The sequence below is a fragment of the Tyto alba genome, unplaced genomic scaffold (genome assembly GCF_018691265.1).
Source record: "Tyto alba isolate M040663 unplaced genomic scaffold, T.alba_DEE_v4.0 Super-Scaffold_17, whole genome shotgun sequence".
Taxonomy (NCBI): Eukaryota; Metazoa; Chordata; class Aves; order Strigiformes; family Tytonidae; genus Tyto; species Tyto alba.
In genome coordinates, this window is record NW_024881279.1 from 9306697 (window position 1) to 9327584 (window position 20888).

The 20888-nt window shown below is 42.8% G+C and overlaps 1 protein-coding gene across 1 annotated transcript in view; it reads left to right on the forward strand.

Annotated features, from left to right (window-relative positions):
• GALNT10 (polypeptide N-acetylgalactosaminyltransferase 10) overlaps window positions 1-19109 on the forward strand; it is an 89982-nt gene extending 70873 nt beyond the window's left edge. The window contains exons 8-12 of the mRNA XM_033006209.2: window positions 6980-7087; window positions 8972-9193; window positions 9937-10053; window positions 12168-12317; window positions 13084-19109. Coding sequence (XP_032862100.2) covers window positions 6980-7087; window positions 8972-9193; window positions 9937-10053; window positions 12168-12317; window positions 13084-13251 — 765 coding nt within the window. The 3' untranslated portion in view covers window positions 13252-19109. The remainder of the gene's footprint in view (window positions 1-6979; window positions 7088-8971; window positions 9194-9936; window positions 10054-12167; window positions 12318-13083) is intronic.
• The last annotated feature ends 1779 nt before the right edge of the window (window positions 19110-20888 follow it).

Sequence of the window (20888 nt, forward strand, 5' to 3'; positions counted from 1 at the left end):
TTAAGTTTTATCTGAAAGAAGCTCAGTGTATTTTCAGAAATTAAGATAAATTGATACATTCATCTGTAGCTGATAGATTTAATAATTCTGCTGGAATAGCAAGAATGGAAGGTTTGTTCATAGAATTTATGAAGCTATGACATTTCCTGGCGTGCTTAGAGCTACGTTTTTACCTTTAGAAGCAGACAGAGATTTTGTAGTTAAGGGGGCACTGACAAATAATTTAAAGCTCTGGGTTTAGACGTGGGGTATCTGCTTTCACATTATTTATTATCTAATGGGAATTCAGATTCTAAGCGTGCCAAATTTACAGCCTGACTTTAACAAAAAATCCGTTCCTGTGCCTGGGAGTTGTGGGTGCAGGTACCCTTTTGTACTGCTGGTCTTTGATCCATTGCATCAGATCTGGCCTTCTCAAGCCTCAACAGGAGTAGGTTTGTGGGTTTTTTTTCCTTAAGCATATTCTATTTTGGCCATGTATGGACTGTGCTTTACAGGGCTTTTTTGCCTTTATTTTAAAATCCAGAGCTCTGTTGCTGAGAGACTGGAAATAAACAAGTTTATTTAGGAGCCTCTTGCCTTTCTGTTTTGAGATCATATGTTTTTCTGTCATCAACTGGCTCTGCTTCCTTCAGAGAAGAAAATTTCAGGCTGAAGGCAAGCCAACAGAGAAACCATCGGTGTTTAGCACCTCAGAAAACATTTAGCCAGATGATAGCTCAAACATTAATAGAAGCCTTGCTCCTTCTATGAAATGTGTACATCAGACATCACTAAAACATGGCATGCTGAAGGGACAAAAAAATTTAGGTGAACTTTAAATTAGAAACAAATTTTCTACCCCTAACTGCTGGTTTGTAGTTTTCTGGGTCTTCTCAACCTCTTAAAACAGAAATTTCTAGATTAGAAATGAAGTAGTGAATCTATCCATTCTATATTCAAGCAGAAAACACATGCTTCTTTCTTCTTTTGATCTGTATATATCCAGAATAGCTCAGTGCCTATAACCCAGTACTTCTACAGGTCAGGGGTCTTCCTGTTTCAAGTCATCATCAAATGCAACAGGAAGATTGCAGTCTTGAATCTTAGCTGCAGGCATTATACTTGTTCAAATGAGCCTTGTTTTTTCACGAGCCCTGCTTGCAGAATGCTCCAGGCAAACCACTCTGCCAATCTGCGTGGTGTAAGAACCATTCTCCTTCATCTCAGTGGATTACCAGATGCTGACCTTTGAGTACATTCTTGTATTTTGGAGAAAGGGTAAACATGCAAGCACAGCTATTTCTGTGTGGTACTTGTTACCTTTCCTTTCTTCAGCCCCTAACTTTACAGTTGTAGTTTCTCTGTTCAGTGGTCTTCACTGAGGTTTTTACTTTTTGCTTTTGGGGAGTCACTTCCATACCTCTCCTCTCTTACAGTTTTTCCTGGTCTTTTGTATATTTCTGTAATGATGTGAACAAAATGGAATACTTTACCCAAAGTGACAATCTTATCTTTCCTTCTAAGCACAACTTAATAGCTCTGATTTTCTGAATGCTCCTGCATACTCAACAAATACCTACATTCTGCTGCCTACGTAACCACTTAATTTTCTTTGAGATTAATATATTTAATTCAGAACAGTATATATGAAGTATTTAAGCTGTTTCTTTCTGCAAATGCTACTTTGTGCAGCAATTATCTACACTCGGTTTTATTTGTGATCATGTTGCCTCTTTTCCAGTATTTTTGTGGCTTCTATTCTGTTTGGCTTACGTAATCTTCACTAAACTGCTTCACACCTCTTTTCCATAAATATATAGTCTCTGGTTTTTTGGGTATGGGGAAAAGGAAAGGAAAACGTGATGTCTCTGACTTGTGTAGGCATAAATATAGATGTACTTTGTACCTCAGAACTTGAGTGGTGTGGTTCTCAATCTTATAATTGTACATTGTACTTCAAGAGCAAAGAATGGGAATCCGGAATGTCCCTTGCCAGGTGATAGATCATTTCAGTTTTAGAAATACTTGTCATGTAATTTAGAGATTTTAAAGCCTTCATAATATTCAAAGGGCTTGGTACAAACAAGCCCCATTGAGAGTTGCCCTGAAAAGAACAATTAAGGGGGAAGCAAGAGATGGACAGTATTTTTGGTCTTCACTCCTCACTTCAGCAATAGGAAATATCCACTGTGCTTATTTTGGCGATCATAGATCATTGCATTTTGCAGATCCTTTTCCCAAAGCATCAGCATGGACTGCTTCTCCTGATTTCCATAGCATAAAACATGCTGCGTGTTTTCCAACAAATCTAAGTGCTCCATAGCTTCTGTTCTTGTATCTAATTCATGCATCTCCTTTGTCCCAAGTCAGCAGCACATTTCGGATTCACATTTTGCCACTGGCCTCCTGGCAGGTGCATAGTTAGGGTGCAGCTGCCAAGGGATCACTTCTGACAGCACTTCTAATTCTATCACTGAAGTCAGTGCTGATTGTGAGCCTCTGCTGCTTATTCCAGGAACACACTCACACCACTTTCCAGCAGCTCACGTTTGCCCACACTGAAACAGGCCGGGCATTCTGCTGCTTTTTTTGTGGGTTTGGTTGTTTGTTTTTTTGTTTTTTTGTTTTTTTTTTTTAAGCCAGCACATGCTGCTCAATTCTAAGGCTCTCGACTGTGGTACAGGGTGGCTTCTTTCTCCCTTCCTATCTGATGATGCAGAGATCAGTTTCAGACCACTGACTTGAATTTTTGGCCTCTGTTCACCCTATGTGCTTGGTTCAGGTCCTAGAGTAGCCTCCCACCAAGCAGCAGCAGGGAAGTGGACCCCTCCACTCTCTGAAATGTGATTATTGGAAAGTGCTATCATTATTCTAAAATGCTCCAGACGGTAAGGAAGGGCCATGCTGGTGTATGTTGTGTGAGGAGAGGTGTTGGGCAAACACACAGATCCCCGTGCCTTTTGAGCTACCTTAATCTTTTATAGAGCAGTAAGTCCCAGCTGCAACAGCAGCTGATGCTTACAATGCAGAGGATTACGATTTGCCTGAATTATTGGTTGCCCTTGCTTTCATTCTCTCGCCTACCTTGTTATATAGAGAACCCCCTTGACTTATCCACCATGTCCTTGTCTTCCCACCCTTCTGTGTGTGCTCAGACAACCAGCCAGCTTTTTTCCGTTGGTCCATCTCATGGTCTTTATTTCTGTTGTAGCTTGCAGAAGCAGCTTTCGTTTCAAGGCTTGACTATTTCCTTTGTGTGTTTTCCCTCTCTTGGGAAGCATTGGTTCATCATGGTTCAGTCTTTGGAAACCATAAACCTTGTATACCCAGATAATTTGTGTTCACACACCAACTGTGGTATTGTATTGTGTGTTTGAGAGGAGAGGTTCAGCTGTCTTACGTGACACTGTTCTGAAATAGCAGAAAGGGAATTGGATCAACATAACATTCCCATGTAGAGAATAATTGGCATATTACCTTGTGCTTTCAGAGCACACTAGCTGAGTCAAAGGCTCTTGAGTCGTTTTATGAATATGGAGTTACAGCTCTCCAGGCCACTGAGAAGATGGAAGTAATATCACTGGTGTTGTTATGTTACTTCCCTTGTATATGGTTTTATTATTAGGGTGAGATTGTGGTCTTACAGGAGTCTGTTGCAGTATGCCCACTGACCTCAGTGCAGCCAGGTTTTCTCTTAATTCTACCAAATCTGTCATCTGCTAGATTCCTAGCTGAAAATGTAGATTGGTAAAATTGTGCCTGAGAAAGAAGAGAAATTTCCTGTTCTCTCCTAATGAGATCTGATTAGATCATTGTATAAAGCACTGTCTGTCTGACCAGCTTTAATTCTTGTTCTCACGGCGTTCTAGTAAATGGCTGATTGAAATTAAGTGCGTCAAGTTCAGGCTCTGATGTTTACTGTCATGTCAGCCAGGGAGATGAGGCACCATCTCACCCTTCTGTAAAACAAGAAGAAGAAGAAACTGGCTCCCCTGGCCTAAGGAGACCACAGTAAGTGACAGTCAGTGTTACCGTGAAGGCACCAAGTGCTGCCCCACAGAACAGCACTGTTTCACCTGTTTGACAGCGCTGTATTTTTAGCAGTGTAAGTTCTGGTGTGTCATACCTGTGAACTGTACCCTTGCTTAAAAATAACCAAATATCTCTGAGTGGAAGTGTTCTCTCAGCTAGCACACGGCTCTTCTGCGTTTGCTTCACTTCCAGTTATTCCTTGACAGACCCTTGGATGTGATTCCCCTGACCTTTAGCTCTAGCTTTCTAATGCTTTTGTTAGCTGTGTTTTACCAATGCATGTCACGCTCCTTCCCTCTCCCCCTTCTTCCAGTTTTATAGATAAGGACTGGTAATTGTCTTTATGGAGGTTGTAATGAGTTCTGTCACCACACAAAGAAGCTCACTAATAAAATAAATCAAAGCAGCAATGAATGAATGGAAAGCATGCTTTTAAAATTAGATTTGTACTGCAAGTGCCATGCTGTCACTTGCAGCATGAGATAATGTTAAAAAGGCACTGAGTTGGCAAAGTACCTTGAAAGGGTCACTGAGCTCTGCTAGCAGGAACTAGGAAGCTTTCCATTGCCTTCATGCAGCCCTGGTAATTGCAGCATCATTTGGGAGTAAATATTTTAAAGCATGATTAGGAAAAGAGCACATAAAACTGATCTTAGATTTTACTTGTTCAGTAACTCAGTTAAGTAGCTTTTCTTATCATATCATTACATGTGTTTGTGTAATGTTGCCTTCTGTGCCTGGAGTCTTGTACCAGCTTGGAGCTCTTGGCCCAACATATCATCAGTTCTGTCTGGCTTCCCATACCCCCTGCCTCTCCAATGCACTGCTCAGTAGATAAGTGCTGCCTGTGTTAGTGCTTCACAAGCTCTGCAGTGCAAAGGCAGTGCTCTTCTCTAGCTGCATATTGACTGCAGGAGTCTGTTTCTCATGTTACTCAGGGAAGTCATGTTTTCAGAGCAGATGTGTATTTACAGTAGCCTGACTGAAAGCCTTTCCTCAGAGATTAGGGGCAGGTAAGGCATCCTGTGGGCAGGCAGCAAGGATAACAAGTTGGTGGTTTTATTCAGGCTTGTGTTGCACTGAAATGCAGCTGCTTGTGAACCGATAGGGCTTCCGTGATGCAGGGTGCAGTGCACAGGGTAAGAATATGGATTACTGAGGAGTGTGCGTGTCTGTGCAACTGCACTCTAGGCTTCTTCAGCTGTTCTTGCTGTTTTTCATACTCTCTAGATGTGTTGCAGCTCTTACAGCCTTGCACAAACCATTTCTGTCATAGAAACATGAAACATCCACAAATTCTTGTTTTCTTAGTCTACCTGTTAATTTCCCAGCAGAGGAATCACACTGTGGCCTTCTGCAGCAAAAAGCACAGGAGCTACAGAATAAAAAGAATTTCTAATTCCACTAGAAACTTCACAGGAGCTGGGTGCTAGTTTCTTTTTTCATCTTCATCTCTTCTGTACCAGCCTCTCAAGACACAGCAGGGACAAAAGGAATGAAATTCTGTAGAAGGAGTGTGTCCTGGTGTTTATAATGCATTTATCAACTTGCTTCTTATCTCTCTCACCATAACGACATGTAATTAAGTACCTTGAACTTTAGAAGTTGCCTGTGAAAAATATTCCTCTAACTGAGAGCAACCAACCTCCATTAAGTTATACGCAGTCAGCAAATGACTGTAATTATTAGGGCCAGTAGACAGAGCTGAAACTCCAGAGGACTTTAGTGTCAGAGCTAATAATTATGCAGCAGCCTTGGCCAAATATTTCTCTTCCGAGCTAAGTATTTAATATTGTCACTGTAGAATATTAATGGAATTGCCTGCTATGTGTGAAGCTGTTGACTAAGCTCATTGTACAGTGAACTGCGGTGGCTCAAATTAGCCACAGTGAATGGAGAGATCAAGAACACTGCATCAGCCTGCAGCACCAGTGGACCTTCTTAAATACTGCTGCCTTCGGGGCATTAACATAAATCTGAGGACAGAATGAAGGGCAAGACAGCGTCGTGCTTCAAGAATTCAGAAAGTAATTTGTTTTGCATACTGAAGCATACTTTTTCTTTAAGTATTGATTAGGAATCTCTGGCAAGCACATATGAATTTATTTCTTAAACCTAATGAAGTAGATTGGCTGGTTCAGAAAACATCTCCTTTGGTTTCACTTGGACAAAATTACTACATTCATGCTATAAATAAGGAATAAAAGAAAGTTGTTTCAGAGTGTTGGGACAGAGTGAAATCTTCCCAGATGGGAAAAGAAACTTCTGGGCCTAATATAGATTTTCACCAAGCATCAAAGTAGTTGTCTTCAACTAGCAGTGTGTTCTGGTGACTTTGAGAGCTCTTTTAAAGCTAATGTTTTCACCAGGCAGGGATTTCTACTTAATTGTAAGGCTGCGAAAGCAATGACTGCATATCAGCAATGAAACCATGTGATAGCAGTGATAACCACAGGAAAAAGCAGCAGTTTCTTCTGGTTTCTGGCACTTGAACAAGCTCATGGATTCCCTGGAGTGCTTTGCATAACACATGACCTGTACTACAGAGATGGTCTTCCTTTTACAGCAACATTACACAACCTACACCCAGGTTTTATATGGCAGTCCAGTTTAACTACTGTGGTTACTACTGCTGTAATAACATATATCAATTTACAGTGTGCTATGTGCTGTTCTCTGGGTGCTTAGGTGGTTTTTTGGTTCTTTTTTCCAAAGAATGCAAAACTGAACTGTTTAGCCATTGGGCTTGATAGCACTTGTGCTAAATCAAGGCTTGCTGTATGGCTGTAAGTGGGTAGTTACAGGATTTGAGACCAAGGCAAGGAGGGAAAGATATTTGGGAGAAAGTGTACTTTAATGTAAAAAATCTGGGTTAAGCTTGTTCTTTACTTGAAAGTCTCTTTTTTTTTTCCTTCATTTTTCTCTATATAAGCATGAGTGAATCTGTATCTCTGCTGTTTCACAGGTATGGATGTGTGGAGGTCGCATGGAGGACATCCCTTGCTCTAGAGTTGGTCATATCTACAGAAAATATGTTCCATACAAGGTTCCAACAGGAGTCAGTCTGGCAAGAGTAAGTGGTGATGGCATTTCCCATGACAGATGTCTGACTGCAGTGTGACCATGCTGTTGTCTCCTCACCCCACAATGGGAGGCAAACATAGGCTTTGTAGTCCATAAATTGTACTTGTATAGTGGTCAAATGGAGCAGTTTTACAGCGGTGGATGTGTAGTACAAAGGGAAGAGAACTTAGGGGAGCTGCAGGCTCCTATGCAGACAGCTGCCATGCTCCAGACATCAGCCATTGTTGGGAAGAAACTTTATGATCAGGCGCTGGCTGTGGAATCGCAAATAAAAACAAGATATGGCTTTATTTGTGTAATACTTCATACATTTCATATCTGTGCTCTCCAAGAGCAGCAGGCTTCAGTGTGGTGATTGTGTTTTGGTGACTGAAAGACCTCTCAACTTCAAGCATCACAGGCCACCGAATGATCAAGCTGTAGTTTTCCACAGTGGAATGTTCTATCATCTTATTTCTTAATCTAGTGTAGCCCAAAGAAGAAAGAGCTTTTGCCTCTCGTGCATTCTAGGTATCTCCAGTTAATTTCCAAATTGAGAAGGGATTGCATTGCCCTCTGGTGGGAGGAAAAAATCATAGGAGCAGGAAGGCTGCAAAACTGAAAACCACGGAAAGGTACCCTGGTGTTCTGCAGTCTTATGGCTTGCACAATGTTAAAATGTTTCCCAGTTTAATAGCATCACCCTAGTTATAGATTTGGATTTATTACTCAGCCCAGCAATGACCTGTCAGAGCGATAGAGTACTCTCCTGTCTGTGCCTCTCTTCAGGAAGGAGCTATATTTCTTTTGATTCAGTATTTGGCTCTTGCATACTCCCACAGTGCTGTAAGGAGATGACGGGCAGGTATAGGAAAGGCTGTTTCTTGGCACCTAAGATCATACAGTCACCTTGAGATGAACGCCTGCTCTTGTGTGTAGGCTGCATTTGGGGCAAGGTCAGTGCACTGCTCATTCTTAATGTCCAGATTTTTTTGGTAGTAAATGACCACTGCTGGAATGACCAGCTTCATGCAAGGTGGGCAGCGCTGCTGGGTCACTGAAGTCATGCCTGCACATGGCACGTCACTGTGCGGCACCAAGCGTGTACCTGATGTTGCCAGAGAACAGTCCAAGGTCCAACAGTCTCTTGAGAGTATTGTGACAAGCAGTAAGGGGGGGATCTCGAGAGGGTGGTGTTCCTTGCTGTCTTGGAATTGCACAGTGGATTAAGCTTTTCAGTGATACGTGAAATGTACTGCTACCATGAAGTAAGCCCTTTGTTTCTATTCTGAAGGCTCATCACCTGAAAGTTAGTATTCCTGCAGTATCTCAGAGTTTCTCTTAAACAGCTTTTTACCCCCAAAAAATGGGAAAATAGCAGTAAGAAAGAATATTGAGAACTGAAGCTTTCCAGAAGAAAGTACTGCAAATCCCATTCCTAGATGGATATAAAAGATGCAGTAAGAAGGATTTAAGAAAGCAGCTTTTTGTCAGGGACCTTTGAAAGTCCGGTGGTATTTACCAGCATCATTTTCTGACTAGCTTCTTTACATGGGAAAAAAAAAAAAAAAAAAAAAAAACATAACAAAACAAAAAAAAAGACCAACTTTTGATTAATGTTGTTTTTCTTAGCCACAAGGAACTAGATAAAATGGCCAAGTGCCATGATTCTGTTTTGACCTCAACCAAAAATATCTTTCTAAAAGTCCCTTGAAACTAGAGAATAATAAAAATAATCTTTGTCCTGAAACTGGAGAGAAAGAGTGGATGTGAATGAAAATCCTTTCTGAGCAAGAACATGAGAGCTGTTCTGACTGCTAATGTCAGTATTTTGTGCAGAGCGTTCTCAGGTGTTTTTCCCTCTCATTTTCACACGTGGCTGTTACCCACACAGAACTTGAAGCGGGTGGCTGAGGTGTGGATGGATGAATATGCAGAGTACATATACCAGCGTAGACCAGAGTACCGGCATCTTTCTGCAGGGGACGTTGCAGCTCAGAAGGAACTTCGCAACAACCTCAACTGCAAAAGCTTCAAGTGGTTCATGAACGAGGTCGCGTGGGACTTGCCAAAGTTTTACCCACCAGTGGAGCCTCCAGCAGCTGCCTGGGGAGAGGCAAGTTTGTGCTCTGAAATCTGCAGTGGGCAAACCCTCTGGGGTTTGTTTTTTTACAGTTGCCTTACCCATGTGCTCCAGTACCAGTTTGCTGTGGGTAAGGTGGCAAGTGTTTAAAGATCCTGCTTGATATGTTTCAAAGACCAGAACTCCTCTACCATTATATTGGCCTGATCAAAGAAAGCAGTTAGGCAGCCGTTTCTATCAATGCGCAGCTACAAAGAGAATAGAGGCTTGGCTTGTTCTGCATGTTGTGTATTTAGTAGAAGAACTATTTAGTTGTCAGAACAGGCCAACAGGGAGTACTAGGGAGAGGTGACAGTTGAGCAACAGTAGAAATCTTGTATTTCCAAAGGGCTACACAACTGTCTTGAGTTACTCCGCTCCTTATCTTTCCCACCTGAAAGCCAGGAAAACCATCCCTGTTTTTGAAAGTCGGATGTGTTCTGGGGAAAGAATCACCCCAGGAGTGAAGTTGTGGATTGTTACAACACAGTGGGGTCTGCAGTCCTGTAGCTAATGGGTTTTGCTGTGTGCTGGAGGTTATTGTACCACTGGTGTTGGATCCCATTTTGAGCTCCTGTGCTTTCTTCTAGCTGTTATCTTCCAGTTTAGATACCTAGTTAAGGGAAGTATCTTAAAACTGTCTTCATACAAATACTGACACTATTTGAGGCAATTTAAGCCTTCATTCCTGTCACTTGGTAAGAGTAGAAGATTCAGTGACTAATTTACTATTTCAGATACGCAATGTAGGAACTGGACTGTGTGTGGATACTAAGCATGGAGCCCTGGGATCCCCACTGAGGCTGGAAAACTGTGTGAAGGACAGAGGAGAGGCAGCATGGAACAATGTGCAGGTAACAGTCCCTCTGATAAATCATCAGCCCATAAATAAATTTGAGGAGGGAGAATTTATAAGAATAAATGTTCGAGAAGGAAGGCCATTGCAGGACTCTGTCAGGTGACCAGAGGGTGCTGTGTACCCCAAGGTTCATGTGCTAATACTTGATGGGCTTGTAGCAGGATGTGGCTTGTGTTTGTGGCAGGGTCTGGAACCTGACAGACTTTGTGCAGAGCTTTTACCTCTGCTTTGAAGATCTTTGAGCGAACAAAAGAAAGCACAAGAAAACAATATGCCAAAATAATAAACCAGTAACAAGGCAGCTGTAATATGTAACAAAGCGAATATTAACTTCAAAGGTTGTGCTGAAAAAAGTGATAGAGGAGCATCATGCATATTAATGAACCTGCAAGAGCATTCAATAACTGTTTACTATCATCCTTCTGACAGGAGGCAAATGCATTATAAACACCCAACCATTGCTGGAGAGAGATGAAACCGGCCAGGCTATAGATTCACCCTCTCAACATATAACGTGCCAGAAACGACAGCTTTATTGTAAGAGAAGGGAGGGAAATATTACTTTGTCTAAACTGTAGCAGCTGAGCTGAGAAAAGATCAAGAAAACAATGCCTCTATTACAGAGCCATGCATAACTCTTCAGGGGAATGGCTTCAGTAGTAGGAGACAGAGGGTTGTTGCATATCAATTTTGATGCATGAAAACTAGAAACAAAACCAATTTACTCCGGCAAAGCCCAAAACTAAGTTGTTGTTGTGTCGAGAGGATCTTGAACAATTAGTGTTGGCTTATGTTTAGGAGGAGAATGTGTTTTGAACTTCTGTGTAGCATTAAGACTAAGTGATTGTGGTAATTTCTCTCCCAAGAGTGGTTTAAAAGAGAGACAGAAACAAAGTAGCTTATTTGTGCAAAAGTTTTTGGCTACTTTGCTTCAAATAATAGCACCCTGCTCATTACTGATCTTCCTTACTGCTCCGTGTGATTTCCCTGAGGAGAGGTCCATTCCTCCACCTGGCTCCAAAGGGAGCCCTCAGAATTGCCCTTCCCCTCAGGGACTGAGAGGTGTGCTAGCTAGTAGCCCTGCAGGGCCACGTTGGCTACTGCTGGTCACAGAGGACACTTGCATCGTTGCCAGAGATGCTGTGCTTGTCAAAGTATAAAAGAAAAGCTTGACAGCAGTGCCTGACTTTAAAGTAGTTTATCTTTTGTGGGATTTAGTCCTACAATGCTTAAAACACGTCATGAGTCAAGCCATGACTGAAGATGCAGCTTGACCACGCTACTGTTCCAAGCTGTTGCCAAAAGCAAATGCCAACGGGGCAGGGCAAGGAGCAGAGCATGTATGTGGTGGAACTTCTGCTGACTCTTTACCCATGATCCAACCCCTGTGACTCAGGGATTTCCAGGCCACATGTGCTGGCATCCAGTAGCTTTCTTTCAAGGCCACAGCATTGCCAGACATAGGTTGTGCCTAGTTACTAGAGCTAAAACCCCTTCTCTTCTGTAGCATCCCTCCTTTCATTTCACCCAGAAGAGCTGAGAGATCATTGCAGGGTTGGTAGAAGAGAGAGCCAGGAAGCATTGCCCTGGTGTTTGCCCTTCCGACACTCCTGTGGACAGGGGTTGGGGAGTTGTGGGCTCCTGGTCTCTTGTCCCAGAAGGCGTGGGACAGACTCCTCAAGGTGACTGCAGGCTGCCTGTGCAGGCTCGGGTGTTTACTGCTGGCGTTAACTTGGAGCTCCTGTAGCACTCTGGCTTTTTTGCTAGCTGTGAAGTGCTGTAATTGGTCAGCTGCTCACTTAATCCGTGATGTATGTCTGCATTGCAGAGACATTCAAGGCTGCTATTAGTACCCAAGCTAACTAGCATGGCTGTTTGCAGCAGCACAGTCTCATTTAGCATGCTGTGTGGCAGCCCACGGGGTAGCTGTTGCAGACTCCCCTAGTCAGCAGTCCCTGTCCCCAGAGGTAGAAGTAGTTTTTCTCTAGAAGATACTGTCCTTTCCCTGAAGCCATCCCCACCCTGTGGGCAAAGAAGGGAACAACGTTCTGCTGGTGAAAGCACCGTGCCCAGTACCAACCATCCTGAGGGTCCTGTTTGTCCTGGCAGGTATTCACATTTAGCTGGAGAGAAGACATTCGTCCCGGGGATCCTCAGCATACCAAGAAGTTTTGTTTTGATGCCATTTCCCACAGCAGCCCTGTGACCCTCTATGACTGTCACGGAATGAAGGGGAACCAGCTGTGGAGATACCGAAAAGTGAGTGTGTGTGCGTGTGCATGTATGCGTGTTCTCAGTTAAGGTGTCAAATTGCCTATAGACACTTAAGCTTCCTTAAAATGTCAGCATTCATATTTTATTCCTTCTCTTCATGTAGCTGTGGTAAGAGAATCTGCAGACAATCTCTTGTCATTGTGCTATTAATTGCTCTTGATTAGAGAGAGGTGACTCCCCCATTCCACTGGTTAGAAGTGGTGAGGACTGCTTCTCCAGGGCTGGCTAAGCAGAAGGACACTCTCCTTGCAGTCCTGTCCGCAGCTGGCAGTGAGGTCGTGCGACACCTGCGCAAAACCTGTTTGCAAAGAGGTGTGCTGTGTTTATTGGTTTGTTCTGAATACTAGAAGATCGTGCCAAAATAGATAAGGATTTATTCATCCTCCTACTAAGCAATGCTTTTGTGGCCAACAGGTGAGTACGTTAACCAAATGCCCTATGCTAGTCCCTGCAGTCTGCATGCACCGTGCCACAGAGTGACTGCAGCAGGACGTCAGCCCGTAGGCTGGAGAGCCCAGCTTCAGTCTTCAGACTTTTGAGCTTCCCAGTGCAGCTGTGAGGATTGAGCTGGGTACTGTTCCAAGGGGCAGGAATGGACCCTGATACTTGCCAACCAGTTAAGCGTGGAACAACTTCTTCAGATATCCAAGTGACAAAACAGCTTGCCTTGGTTTTTAAGACTTCTCTCTGCTGGTTTTAAACAGCTTTGCTTCTCTGCTTAGCAACCTCACATCAAATTTCTCTTCTCCAGGACAAGACCCTCTACCATCCAGTAAGCAGCAGCTGTATGGACTGCAGTGAAAGTGACCGAAAGATCTTTATGAATAGCTGCAATCCTTCATCTCCAACACAGCAGTGGATATTTGAACATACAAACTCAACTGTCTTGGAAAAATTTAACAGAAATCTTGATCTTTAAAAGACTGAGAAAATATATATATATATATTTTACAGTTATAGTTTTTACTGGGGAGGGTTACAAAAAATTTTTTTAAGAATACTTTTTTTTAAACAGTTAATGAAGGTAAAAGGGAGAATCTCAGGAGAAGGTTAATTAGCAGGCCAGTCTTTATTGCAAAGATGCTGCATCCTTCTCTTCTGGGGATGGTGGAATTTTAAAGGCTTTGCCAGAGCCACTTCTGTGCTGAGACTAAACAGAAACTCTGTTTCTAAAGGAGTCTGAATGTGATTCAAAATGCTTGCTTTTTTTTTTTTTCTTTGTCTAATTTCCCACCTGGGTCTGGTGTTGAATAATTTTGTTATCCAGGACCCTCCAGGACTTTCTGTAGCTGCTATACTACCCACTGAAGTGTTCCCACATAGGTGCTTTATCTTCCAAAGTCCATATAAGTAAAATCTTGAACATAAGATTTAATCTTTCAATCAAAAAAAAAGGCCATCAAAATGTAAAATGAATATTTTATTTTTTTCTTTGCCCTAAACCAAAATATATTTCAAACAGGTTGAGTATTATTACTTTCCAAGTCATAGCTCTGATAAAGGAATGAGGTCTAGTGGAAGTGCAGCCAAGTGTTGGGAATATTGCTGTAGTTATTAGCAATGAGGAATCTGGGTTTCTGGTCCGTTCACTTTGCAGTCAGTTTGTCACTCACTGTTGAATCTTCAAGGTGAAAGATTAGCAGAGGGTTTTTAAGTAAGCACAGTTCTTACAGGTGAAGATTTTGCTAAGAGCCTTTGGATATCAGGTGCCTCTTATTCAGAATCTCTTTAGCACAGACACCTCTAGGGTTTGTCAGAGTTAAATCTACTACATGAAGGCAACTTCCATTTTTCCTTCAGAGGTTTGAAGGCTAATTTAATTCACAGTTGGCGTGAGCAGGTTAATTCAGAATAATTAAGTCAGGGCTGAGATTAGCCATTGGTCTTTACCCATGTGTTCATTGGTCTGTAGTTTGTTGCAGTCGTGAGTCCTGTAGTCAGTAGTGTTCTAGGATTGTGGGAATGTGCCATTAATCTCTCCTCTTTTCCCAACATCCACAGCACTGTACAGTTTACTGTGACTGGAAATCTGTTTGCTTAAGCAGAGATGTAGGGTTGATGGGCCCATTTCACTCGTACCCTGTCCCTTGTGTAGACAGTTAGCAGTGCAAGGTATCCTTCTGGTTTGGCTGCAGGACCTGCCAGACACTGACCCAGAATTGTCTCATCCCAGGAGCTGGAAAAAAGTATTAATGCTAAAGGACGAATGGAGGACCATTATTTTCAAGTCTGTCTGAAGCAAGTGTTTAAAAAAATCCCACACTGATTTAAAATTAAGATGTTGCAAAAACAGATTTACTAGTTCAGTTGACTTAGTCTTATACTGAAGGCAGCAGCAGCATATTCAAGTAAAAGCTGTGAATGACGGCACAGTTAACCTTTTGCAAAGATGCTGCATAAATCAATAAAACTAGCTCTTTTCCAGTAATTGCCCAGCTCCACAGTTTGTCCAACTGCCCATGCAGGAATGTTGCAAGAGTAGATAGTGTGCAGCCAGCTCTGGGAGTAAAAGACTGAAACACTCAGGGTAGGATAAGGGGCACTCCTCTGAGACTCTTGATAAGCATGGTTAATGGACTCCTCCTCCTTGGAGGGACAAGGAAGCTGCTCTAGGGTGTCTTTTTCTCATATGAAGGCAAGATTTTTGCTTAGTGTCAAGAAACAAGCAGGCTGGCTCCCTCTGCAGAGCTCCAGAAGTAAGAAGCCCTTTCTGATAGTGCCAATTGTAGTGTCATTGCCCATGTTTCAGATGTCTTTGAGGCCAAGTAGTGCTGTGTCTGTCACCTGGGAGCAAACTAGGACACAACTATTTGCCTCTCAAGTTCTCAAGTCTGGTATATTGACTACGAGGCTCAAAATCATTTTCCCCTCTCATCCTCACAGCTGAGACTGTGTCTGGCCTATTCTGCCAACTTGCCTGGTACGTGCAGTCACGAAGCAAGGGAAACACGGTCACTGTGTTACAGCCAGGGCCAGGCTTGCCAAATGTGTTGGTGTCTAACATTTTGGGAATGAAGGAAGAAAAAAATCTCTAGGCTTTCCTCATGACAATTTTGCAGAAGCATTCCTGTGGAAGAGAGACCAGCATCAAAGAGAGTTGACATCTTATGTTCTCAGTAACTACAATACATCTGTCATTAGGATCCCTTTTCATTTCTATGGCAGAGTCACCTTCCAGTGCTTTGTGTCTGACTGTTGCTTTCCTTAAGTTATTAATCCTCTCATTAGTCTAGTAGTGCTGACTGTGCATCACTAGATGGCCTGACTAGATGTCTTTATGAATGTTTTAATACCTGTGGATCAAGAAGCTGTTTGTCCATGAACAGTGCTAGCTTTTGTCATTGGGACACAATCAGCAAACTATATAAATGGACTGTAGGTCATTCTGCTTGCAGCTTGCAACTTTGTGTGTCTCAGAAGTTAATCCTCTCATTAGAAAACTGTTTCTAGAATGCATGGCTTGCTTTGTACTTGGGCTCACCATGTGAAGAGTCCTAGCTGCTCGGCTTGCTGGACACTTGCTTCAGAGAGAACTGCAGTAACAAACAGGTCTTTTACCACTTAGTGATCTTAATTTGGAGAGAAAGGACAGCTCTTAGCAGTTTGCACCAAAAGATGAGATCATTGTTGAGGCAATTCCTGTTTAACAACCAACCACCAGTATATGGAAACTGGAGCTTTAGCGTGAGTGGTTCTACTGAGTCTTTCTCAGTATGGTTGATCTGATCTGTTTTCTAAAGGTTTGGGATCTGAGTGTGATAAGCACCTCACAAAATCTGTCCACTTCTGACTGGCTCGCTGGGCTTTGAGCTATTAATTTATTTATATCAATTATACTTCTCAATACCCTAGAGGCTTTGCTGGCTAATGAGAAGACTTAATGTAGCCAACCATCCACTGATTGAGAAATAGAAGCTGTATTTCATCATCTACATCTTTAATTGAGCCTTTGCTGGGCAATCTGGTTAATTATTCTAATTACTTTTGGTTATTTGTAAGCAAAATTGCTAAAGCATGAATACATAAGCGACTCTTCACATCTGCATGCAAGTCGAGACTGGAGATTAAATACCAGTGATTATCTAATGCAAAACAAATGTTTTCATATTTTTTCCCCAAAAGTATTCAAACACCCCACTCTCTGTGGCTGCATAAATTCCGCTGCTTTTAAGTATCAGAATCCCAGACAACAGGGGGATCCCTGGATGTGTGTTATGTTGCATAATAATACCTTGATTTGCTCTTAAAGCTGTTGTTGATTTATACTGGTGCTAATCTCAAAGGCCTACAGAGTAATAGGTTTGGGGCTCCTATGTGTGCAAGGTGTCTTTTTTTCATGCCTGGGAAATTAACTTTCTTTTCCACACATAACAGAAGAACATGTGAGCCTTACTGAAAGGGGAATACAGCATCATTAAAATAAAGATGTGCCTTTTTAAATGTAAATGTACAGCAAATGCTTAAACTTGAACCATTTCCTAGTGCCTTGCTGGACAAGAGAGAAGAGGGAAAGGGGTTGGGAGATAAGGATGTAAGAGAAAGCCTGACTCGTACAGTGTTTGTTTGTGTGTGGTTTTTAAAATGTCTGACTTCAAGTGCAAAATCTGTGTGAACAATAGTAGCTCAGAAGCTCCTGGATTTCCTCAGTTCAATTGATATCATTAATCACTCTGGGGGAGTTTGTCACTCCTAATAGAAAAACTCAGAAAGGATGGCAGCTTTCTTTTGGTACGCTGTAACAACTAAAGCTAGACCAGAGGATGTCTTGGTTCACCTCGTGGTGATGGCTCATGCATTTCACCTGCATGCAAGATCCTGCATTTTATTTTCTAAATATCCAAATCAGAAATCACAAATAGTCCCAAAGGCATATAAAATCTGTAGCAGAAGTGTCTTTCAGAAAGTCGATGCCTTCCGTCACTGGGAAACTTAAAGGGTGTGTTCAAATCTAATACAGAAGTAGCAAGAAAGCAATTTGTCAGTTTAACTTTCTTCCTGGCTTGGTTTACATTAGTCTATGCACAGGGCTTTGCTTTCCTTTACTGGAGAGTTCCAGTCAACAAACCTTCGTTCTCCCTGCTGCACTGAGACATCAATGTACTGAAAGTCAAACAGGCACCACCAGCAACTGGCATTGCAAGAACACAGTGCTCTCGTAGCTACTGTGGGATCATTATAGTAACTGTGCTGGCTTACATCACCAAGGGGAAAGGAGAGAGGTCTCCCAAAAGTCATATTGGGCAATCGTGTAACTGCTGGATAAAAAGGGAGAAGCTTTTATTTTAAATTGTCTTTCAAGATAGGGACAGACACTTGAATGGTTTTAACTGGAGAGAACAGCCCTCTAGCAGTCAGCCTGCCACACTCTCATTTGAAAGAGCCCTGGTAAAGTTATGTCTGAAACAGTCTGGCTCTGTTAGCACAAGACATTTAGGTGTACCTTGCATCCCACATCCACTCCCAACTGCTCTGGTTCATGTTCCTACTGACCTACTGTATTTCTAACCACTCGCAACAAAGGAGCCTGGTGGTGCCTCAGTTGGTCCTTCTCTGACAAGCGGCAATCTAGGTTTCTATTTTAACAATCATTTAGTATGAGAAGCTTCTTAAATAGTTAGCAAACTGTTGCCAAAATGGTGAGTAGCTTTAGGTTAATGTCAGAGTCTGGGGGATGGGATTAAAAGGTCTTTCACAGGATACAGAGCAAAAGGGGAGCTGGACTGGGAGTCAGGAACACTGGGTCCTGCTCCCAGTCTACTAGTGGTCTAATACTTGATCTTAAGCAAGGAAAGTCTGTGTGCTGCAATTTCCAAACCTGTGTAAGATTTAGCTTTAAGTGCTTTATTTGCTGACCTAATGACTGTTCAGTCCATATTTTAAAACAAGTTGCATATTTTAAAAGTCACCTGGTTTGAGTGGAGAGGAAAATGGGAAAACTGAGATCTGAAATTTCCAGCAGCATTCAACACAGTGGTCAATTCATTTCACATTCCTCATTAACCAGTCAGACTGATTTATCCACATTATTAATTTAAAGTGTAACCAAAATAAACTCACCTGATTGCTCCTTTGTAGTTTCATGCTTTAACTTGGAGACCTCTGTATGAAACTAGGCAATGGTAGATTCTGGAAATCCTAATAAAAATCCTATGTCTATTTTTCTGACTCTGCCTGTGCTAGCTGAGTATATTCCATTATTCTCTGCATTTGAGCTTTCTTGATGCTTCTGTATGACCCAAAAGGCTTCAGTGATTCCATCAGATGTGAGAGATTTGGGAGTTTTATATAAACCCACTGGATCTATGTGGTCTTAAATCTACTAGTTCAACTTTAGGAAAAAAATCCTAATCCCAATTAGTGAGGAAGCAAATGTGAACTTCAACCACAAAACAAGATAAAAGCTGATCAAGATAATAGACTAAAATGTTAGCCCTTATGATAACAATAACAAATAGCTTTAGCCTCTAGGGTGGAGAAGGGAATTAGTTTCAAAATGCATTCTCCAGGATCTCAGTGATAAGGTCTGTTTGTCTATTCCTTGTACTGCATGCATTCTATCTGTAAAACTGGATGGTGCCTCTTGAATCAGTGTGTATTTATTTTGTTCATATTAGGACCAACAGCCTAATATCTGGGGGTGGTAAAGGACTTGTAGCACTTTAATGTAGTAGCTTTCATAAATTGGGAATCATTGATAGAATGCCTAGTGTTTTTAAAGTTGAATGGACTTCCTTTTATAATATATTTAAAATAAATTTTTAATGTGTTTTCTGAAAACTGTGTATGCAGAAATGACTGTCCCTGCCTGTTTGGCTCCAGCGGTTGATTTCTTTTCTCTACTTACTATGAGAATAAGCTTAGTTACCCTGGCCTGGTGTTTCCCCAGCAGAGGCTTCCTGCCACGTCACGCACTGCTCTCCTGCAGGCCCTTGGGAAGCATCCTTCTCAGCTGCCCTTTGTATTGGGTATAAATTGCAGGGTTTACTGCATTCATGCACGAGCAGCCAAGCTCACACCTGAGTGCTGCAGCAGGCGAACGCAGCAGGTTCAGGCAGCTGGGGGCTGTGGAGATGCCCATGGGCATCTCTGTGTTTGTCCCTTACAGCTACTGCCAGCCAGCTCTGAAACCGGCAGGAACAACCCATCGTGCCCCTAAACTCCAGCCTGTCAGAGAACTCTGCAGCACCCCAGCTCAGACAAGTTTAACGAGGAACGGCAGTCGTGAAGAGAGAAGGCACGTGAGGAGAAATGTAAAAAGATGTGGAGAAACCTGGAGGAGATGTGGAGGGAGAGATGTTTGTGCAGGGAGGTGCTCTGTCCCCAAGGGTGTCATCCTGGAGGGGCTGTGGCGGTGGTGGATGACTTGTGCCAAGGTAGGACACCCCCAAGGGATAGCAGCCATGGACAGTCCTTGTCGGGAAGCACAGATGAGCAGAGAAAACCTAGCATGGAGAAGTTACACACTTGACCCTGACCTCCCTCACCACCCATCACCTCACTGAATGGATGGGGAGAAGCTGTGTATGAACTGCAGCAAAAGGGAGGTGAGACTAGGAACAGTGGAGGACAGGTGTTTGCATGAAACTTAGCCAAAGGAAGGAGGAGGAAAGGTGTTTAGTTCAGTGTGTTTTTTCTTTTTTCTCGATACCCAAATCAGTGATTAGAAGTTTGTGTTGATTGGTTAAGTAAAAATTCCCCAGGTTGATACTGTTGTGGATGACAATTCTGGAGCATCATCGACTGCAGTGACTGCCTCACGGTCAAGCTATGGCTGGCTTTCTGTAGCGAGGAGCTTCTGGGTGTAGTTGGCTGCTACTCTGTGTGGGTGAGTACTTCAGAAGAGGGACAGGGTGGGACTCTCAGGCAGTCTTGTCCCCCTGGCCAAACACAGCAGTGCTGTCATGCCTGGATGGTGATCCTTCACAGTCCTCCTCGGAGCACAGGCCTTGCTGTCTTCTCGGGAACAGCACCTTTGCCCTCAGGCCCTCAGAGAGCTGACACCTGGGCAGCAGCCACTGTGTCTGGGACACTTCCCTCCCCGAGCTTGTCATCAGCCACGTGTTCAAAGCAACACAAAAAGCTTTTTTCAAAGGCCGTTTGTGTGTTTACTGCTGAGATATACAGCCATGAGAATAAAATGTTAAAATCGCCTAAACCTACACATGCATCTTGTCTGAGCTCCCTTCTCCTGCAGTTTGGGGGAGCTCAGCATCGCCCAGCTCAGGGCAGGCTGAAGCTGTCGCTTTCCTATCTCCGTGCCTGCCTTGAGAGCAAACACTGGCAGATCCATCCTGCACCTTGGTTTTCAAGGGAGGGTTTTTAACAGCTTGCTGCCCTTTTTGTGTTACAGTCTTTCTGCAGGGAGTGCAGCCTTTCAGCCCAAGACAAGGTAAGTTTAAAGGCATTACTCATGGCCTGTCCGGTGTTCCCGTTAGGACAGTCAGCACTTTCTACTGTCACCACTTCATTTCTTTTGTGGCCTTCCCAACACTCCTTTTTACTTAACTCCATGAGGTGAAAAAGTGAAATAAATGGAGGGGAGACAAACAATGCCAT